The sequence below is a fragment of the Mercenaria mercenaria genome, chromosome 3, assembly GCF_021730395.1.
Source record: "Mercenaria mercenaria strain notata chromosome 3, MADL_Memer_1, whole genome shotgun sequence".
Lineage (NCBI taxonomy): Eukaryota > Metazoa > Mollusca > Bivalvia > Venerida > Veneridae > Mercenaria > Mercenaria mercenaria.
The window spans coordinates 64,099,337-64,106,965 of record NC_069363.1 but is presented as its reverse complement, the minus strand read 5'-3'; the positions used below and the strand labels follow the sequence as shown (position 1 = coordinate 64,106,965).

At 38.6% G+C, this 7,629-nt stretch overlaps 1 protein-coding gene across 1 annotated transcript; it reads right to left on the bottom strand.

Moving 5' to 3' along the window:
• LOC123524525 (sodium-coupled monocarboxylate transporter 1-like) lies at positions 1-2,406 on the bottom strand. Its single transcript, XM_045302772.2, has one exon. The coding sequence runs from the start codon at positions 2,098-2,100 to the stop codon at positions 220-222; it is 1,881 nt and encodes a 626-aa protein (XP_045158707.2). The 5' UTR covers positions 2,101-2,406; the 3' UTR covers positions 1-219.
• Between the last annotated feature and the right edge of the window lie 5,223 nt (positions 2,407-7,629).

Below are 7,629 nucleotides of genomic sequence, written 5' to 3'. Positions count from 1 at the left end.
TCTTGTGTGATGATTTATTAAGCTTTCCAAAAATATAACATTACTATGGTATGAGTACATATTTCTAAACTGATAAAAAGATATATTGCCTAACTGAATTTGTCTCGGAAGTAGCAGTGTAAGTAATTATCAACACATATTACTTTATATTTTACGTTTTTTCTTTAGCCTTACTACTTCCATTTAACCCAGTCCTTGTATATGGCTGATTACATTGTCTTAAAGATTGGTAGAGTATAAACTATTTTCATTGTCTACTGTAAATGAGTGATTGTTAACACCTTGTGGCACTTTCTCTTTTTCTCCCGGTGGAGAGAAGTCATCCTCTGTCATGTACTTTTTGTTCTTGTCATAAACGACTCCAAATCTTAACGGTTTGCGCACGCCTTCCGGAAGGAAAGGAAACATTACGTCGAAGATTGGACACATCAGTTGACTGTCGATGGTTGATGGTTTTGTATAACCAGTAAGGAAGCTGACAATCACCGACACAAATACACAAATAATCATACCCAGTCCAGTGTACCATTGGTACGACATTCTGTAAAAATCGTAAAGAATTGGCTCCTCGGTTGTATCTACGGAACCAGTCATTACCGGGGCTGGAGTGGTTGTTGGTGGGGATTTTCCTATCGCGGTCCAGTTGCATGCTGTTGTATAAGTCGGAAGTGGTTTATAACCTGACGGTTTCTCAATTAGGCTTCCAAGTCCTAACCAGCACATAAAAGCCAAGGAAACAAGAAAGCCTATAGGCGCTCCATATTTGTTTGTCCATGGAAATATCATTCCGGCGACGAAGAGACCAAATATTGGCCCAGCAGTAATAGAGTACATACTGTATGAAAATTGTAATATCAAACCTGTGAATCTTGATATCAGTACAGCTACTCCAAACTGTATTGCTCCGATAACTAGAACTAGTATCTTAGAAAGTAAAATTCCATGCTTTTTCACAACAGATCCACAACAAAATGGTTTGATAAAATCCTCCAGGAGTACGGCAGACATGGCGTTTAGACCTGATGAAATAGTACTTAGTCCACCACTGAAGACGCATGCAATGAATACACCTGAAAGACCGGGAATTGTGCCTAGTGTGTCCAATACAAATAGCGGCAATAGCTGGTCGTTTCTGTTCACGATACCGAACTTGACTGGATGGCACTGGCTATAGAAGGCAAACATCACTATTCCAATTAAGACGGTAAGAGTCACAATTAGAAGAAGTCCTGGAAAATTTAACCACATCGCCACTTGAGCACGTCGGAGTGTTGGGAGTGAGCATGCTCTCTGAATTTGTGCTTGATTGATACCGTAAAGGTACAACCAGAAGAATGATCCACCAATAGCTACCGTCCATACACTGTGTCTGGTTTTCGGGTCAAATGAGAAATCATCAAACTTTATTCTCCCATTATCATTGGCAATATCCCAAGCGTTAGAGAATCCGCCTGTGGATTTTGACCCTTCAATAAGAACGGCCAGAAGACCCGCTATCATAATGGTAAACTGAAGACTGTCTGTCCACAGCACGGTTTTCAAGCCACCAAGAGTCGTGTATAAAGTACAAACTGCCGCCACTCCAACCATACATCCCCATAGCGACACGCCGGTAACCGCTTCGAATGCTAGTGACGGTGCATACAAAACGAACCCCATATAAACTAATGTTTGAATCAAAAAGAGAATCGACGTGATGGTTCTAGTCACCTTACCAAACCTCATCTCTAAGTACTGGAAGCAGCTGGTTTTATTCAGATTGTAGAAAACTGGCAAGAAGATATGAGCAGCTCCGGCAGTTGCGATCAACATTGCGATAATAATCCAGTAAAACATCGTTCCGTTTGTATAAATTTCTGACGGCGTTCCAAGAAGAGTTAGCGCCGATAGGAACGTAGCTGACAGCGACAAACTGACTGGTATTGGGTGCATTTTCCTTCCTCCCAGATGAAAATCTTCCGTCTTTTTCTTATTTCTGTCCTTATATGCATGGTAAAATCCAATTGCGGCAGAAGCGCAAAACATCAAAGAAAACAGAACATAATCTACGGTGCCAAATGTCCGTTTCTCTCCCGTGTTTATGCTATATCCGTCAACCATTTTGTAGAGCTCTGAACGTACTAAATCTATCTTTATAGTTTCTCTTTAATTCAAATACCCTTCATTTAAGCGCATGACTAAACATATATGCAAAGTTAAGCTTACACAAGTAAACAAATATTGAAGTACCCTTGAGAAAAGATTGAATATTGACAGACTCCTATTTCTCGCGTTCAATTACAAATATGACATTAACGGCGATATTTGGTGGTGCTACTTATTTACAATAAAAAAAATCTGAAAAGAAATTAGCAATATTCTAACACAAATTATCCAGCATTAGTCACTTAAGGTACAGGCCTTCATTCGACAGTTTAAACTTGTGACCCATTTATCGCTTTATAAATCTCGATTATGGATGTATTTTCTAATTTAAGTTATCTTTGATATTGTACTCCTATTTTTTAAATATTTTTTTTTCACGGTCTGCCGTGGGTAATTTAAATACACAAACACTTTAATTGTTGCCTTTTGCTACATAAGTTGATCCTAAAATCTGTCAAAAATCGAATCAGCAGTTCTATGTTCAGTCGTTCCTGTTCAAAATATATATTTTTTATCATTTTTAACCGTTAATGTTTCCAGTGAATTGCATTTTTTGCGAAATTGCAGCTGTAGTGCGTTTGTTGTAATATTTGTGTTTTTGAACTTTGAGTAATCCAACAACAGTGAGAAGATATCTATCCCTCCAAAACACAAAGTGTTATAAAAGTAGGTACTGTTTTTGCTTACCTATTAGGCATTTTAATTCATTTCACAGTCACGCAAGTTCACACAGTTTACCTATTCAACACGAACATATTTAACAATCAAACTTATCATATGTGTTCCAGCCTCACCGAGGTCACCTATTGTGTATAGTCAATAATACAATAAAACAGGCTACCATGTGAACTTAGAACATGAATCACGGGCCTTACAAGAACCCTCATATTTCTTAAGAGTTCCGAAGTGTAATTCTACGGTGGTAATAATGCCATGTAGCGTATCTGCTTGGTTGTGAAAGAGCAAGGCTTTCTTTTCCTTTTCGGCAGCCATAGAAGATTTCACTATCACTGTACTTGGACTCTTTTGGAATCAAGAATTCCATTCATTCATTTCATTTGTAGGCCTATAATACTTCCGCTTAAGGCAGTGTTTTAGCGGGTATGACGGACTTTGCACTTTCCATTACCTCTCAGGAAAAGACGCACTCGAACAGAGTCTGCTATCATTTTGCTTGGTTGTATTCTTTGCTTTCGCTGGATCGTAATCTAGATTTTATTTGATAGCTAACCTGCGATAAAGAGCAACTTCATTTTAAGGGTCACTACTATACAACCTGCTTATAAAGGTCACTATATTCTCTTCCTATTCAATCATAAATAGTGTAAGTGTGCCTGTAATAAAACCTCCTTATATATATCTCGTTATGTTTTTGCTTATTTGACAAATTTCGAGTTGAAATCCGCATGGACTTTCAGTCTGTCAACTAGATATTGCTGATAGTTTGGATGGGGAATGTGTTTAATTATATTTGACCGTTGGTAAAGCCTTTGAAACACAATAAAAGTGTTCAAATAAAAGTGATTAACACCGTCAGTGTTGCTGAATTGGTTGACCTGTTGAATTTCGCCTGCCAAGTCAGGCGAGTGACACAATCTTAATATATCTTAAATTGCTATATATTAGTAGTTTGATGAGGAATACAGTAGAAGCTTGTCTGTAAAGATGCATTAATATACCCGGTCACCATGGCCATGTTGTTAAGGCGTCCGCTACGGGATCGGGAGGTCGAAGGTTCGAGCCCCATGCGGAGCGTTCTTTCGGGGAATGTTTGTCATGAGACTCGTTCCGAAAAGGTGAGCCGCGAGCTAATAAAGTTAATTAAATGAACTGTTACCGACTTCTATCAGCCTGGCGCCTGGCACAGTGGTAGAGTTGGGAGATATTTGGTACGCACAATAAAGGTGTTTCATAAGCCAAATTGGCTGGCTCTTTCAATAGGGGTGACACGTTAATAAGCAAGACCTTTACCTTTATGCAAACTTCTGTTCAGATGCCATGGAAAGTGACATTAAGATGAAAATGTAAATACCATGCGGGAGAACTATATTAAAATTACATTGTATTTTAAAAACATTTTGTTTGAATCATATCTAACATTTAACTGAAATTGGACTGCATCCTAAATAATTAACTTAATTTTGCAAAACAAAAATGTTTGGAATTATAAAGAATATGAAACTTAATCAAGTAACTGTTAGAAGAAAAATAAAGGTCAAATCCTGTGCATTTTATACTTTTATTATATCTGCTGAAATGTTTTATTTAAAAAAAGTATCAATGGTACTTGACGATATATTTCCAGTACGTTTTTATTGAATGTGGTGTGTTATGAAAGGGTTAATGTATATGGTAGTGAATTTTACGTTACATAATTATGTATTTCAGGGTCAAGTATTAGCCGTGTCTTTCGATTTACATAAGATGTTTGTGATACACTTATTATTCATTTGAAACCCTTCATAATGTGAAGAGTGCATGCAATAGTACGAATACAGCCAATACAAAATTATAATGCTCATTTGAAAGTCGTATGAAGACATATACATATTTTACCCTCGTTTTGTAAACAAATTCAGACATAAATACAGATACATGTTTGTATATCAAACTGAGTCTACATAATATAACTTTCCTGAAAGCTATATTAGAACAGAAGATATAGTTCGCTAAAAATATGTAAGTACACTGACGAGATAAAGAAACGCCTCATTCAAACTCGGTATACAATTTTTCGTTAACCGTGATTCAAAATTAGAAAAGAACAATTCCATTCGCAAATTAGATGCTTTACAAGAATTTATGGTCAATAAGAAATCATTTCATTGTCGCATTAAGCTTAAATCTTGAATTTTAATAGCCCGGTCGGAGAAATTGCATTAGAAAAATCAGTAGCGCGTGTGGCCACCTCTGCTAGCAACCACAGCAACAAAGCGACGCCTCATGGAGCCGCACCAGTTGCGTAACAGATACCGTGGGATTCTGGCCCACTCCTGGTGCAGCGCTGCTACCAGTTCCCGGACGTTTGCTGGCTGGGGTTGACGTTGGCGTAACCGCCGTCCGATATAATCCCACGCGTGTTCAGTCGGGTTGCAGTCCGGTGAACACGCCGGCCAAGGTAAAACATTAATGTTTCTAGCCTGTAGAAAGTCCCTGGTGACGCGTGCAACGTGAGGTCGCGCGTTGTCGTGCTGATAGACTAATCCTTGACGTTGACGGAATAAAGGGACAACTACATGACGTAATATCTGGTCGATGTAACGCCTGGCTGTGAGATTACCTTGGCAAACGACGAGTTGGGACTTAAACCTATGGTTGATTGCTGCCCACACCATTACTCCACCTCCACCGTAACGATTGTGCTCAAAAACGCAATTGTTTGCGTAGCGTTCATGGCGTCGTCTATAGACACGGATACGTCCGTCGGCGTTCCACAAGTTGAAATGCGACTCGTCACTGAACACTACGTTCTGCCAACGCTGGCCGCGATGGTTGCGGGCCCAAATAAGACGTTGGTGACGGTGGCGTAACGTTAGAATTAGACCGCGGTAGGGCCTACGACAGGTAATTCCGCGTTCTCTGAGTCGATTTCTCACTGTATGTCGACTAATTGGACGTCCACGGTTACCTACAACTATACGTGACGTAGATTGCGCCGTCACAAATCTGTCACGTAAATGACGTTGACGTATATAATTATCCTGTCGTATTGACGTTACACGCGGTCTACCTGAACGTGGTCTATCGATAGACGTTCCGTGTCTCTAACACGTCGAATAAGACGCACAATTGTCGAACGAGAGACGTTAAAACGTCTAGCAACTTGTTCCTGCGTTCGCCCACATTCAAGCATAGCCAAAACCTGAGCCCTCTCTTCAGAATTCAGCCTCGGCATTACGAAAACTAATGTTTTTTTCAGAGAATAGCTGAAAATATGGTTGTGTGTCGTATTACACAGGTACATGTGCAAAAATCGTTCAATCAAACCACATGGTTTACATGCACGGACTGCACGAGGAAATCATGACCAGGTACATGAAGTGAACAAGTGGCTGAATGAAATCGCGCGAGTTTTTGTTCACTGTGTTTGTCGGTCAGAGTACATGTAGATTTACTACATTTCACAACAATTAAAAGCGTTAGGAAAAAAATAACGCCAAATTTCAATGAGGCGTTTCTTTATCTCGTCAGTATACATGAAGCGAATTATGTAGTACTTTGGACAAACTCTCAAAGCCACTACCTCCCCTTTTGGTGTATCACCATATATAAAATTTGTGTTACACATATCCGAATAGCATTTGTCCTACCGTCATGAACATTTTTAGGAATGTTATTCAGCATTAGAAATTGTGCACCTTACTTTTTGCAGATGTAGCGATGCACTGCGTCCGATGTCCGTCTTCGTCCGTCGTTCACAATTTCACTAGTAACTCTTTATAGGTCACAATTCCACTAGTAACTCTCTGTAGGTCACAATTTCACTAGTGATTCTCTATAGGTCATAATCTCAGCCCAATCGTAATAAAGCATATTTTGAATGTTTGTGTCAAAGTCTTCTCGTAAGAGTTTGGAACTGGTTCAATTTGACTCAAACACTAACTTTGTTAACACTCTAGATTACCACTTTCACTGTCCGACCTTTATGAATTAACGATACGAATATGCTCCAAAGATTCCCTAATCTAAACTCTTAAAAATTACTGACAAACTCTGGTAGAATGCAAAAACTGTTCTAAGAAATTTCTTTTGGGAGTCAATGGCAACAGGCACAAAAGTTTTTTATGTGAAACAACCTTTTCTTTCTATGGTTTGGAAATGTTTGATTTTTTTTTATCAAAATGTAAGAGACGCTGATAAATGCCAATGATGCCACAAGCGTAGCACACCTGAAGTCAGCTCGGTTTTTGAGTATAATGACTCAAATGTGATTCAGAAAGCTCCACTCTTCATTATCATCGAGTTAAAATGAATTTTTAAAAGCTTCATACATTATTCAGTTTTCCTGTCTGCATAACTAGCAACGTACATTTCTATGACTGAAGGGATATGCAGGCTAAAAGTTCAATTAAAGTGGGTGGATTTTGATGCCGGTAACACATTTGATTGGTCATTTCTAGTCCCGCACAATGACCTACCTACTCTGGTATGGTACGGGTAGATACTATCTAGACCGTTTGTATACAGATGTCCATCAGATTGTCAAAATAACCGTCCTGTCACATTGTTATAACACGCATATTTTATGCTATATTGACAACATTTCTTTATTACTTGATAGGAATATTGTACATTTATTTGGTTAATATATCAAGGTATAACAGAACAATGTATTAAAGATTGTGTACAAGGAAGCAAGCGGACCAAACTGATGAGTTTTGAACCAGACGGCTTGACACTAAAAAAGTTTAATTATTCTCTTCTTCCTTTCCATACCTTGAATTCGATCTACATTACAAAACCTCGAAATAAGAGAAATATATG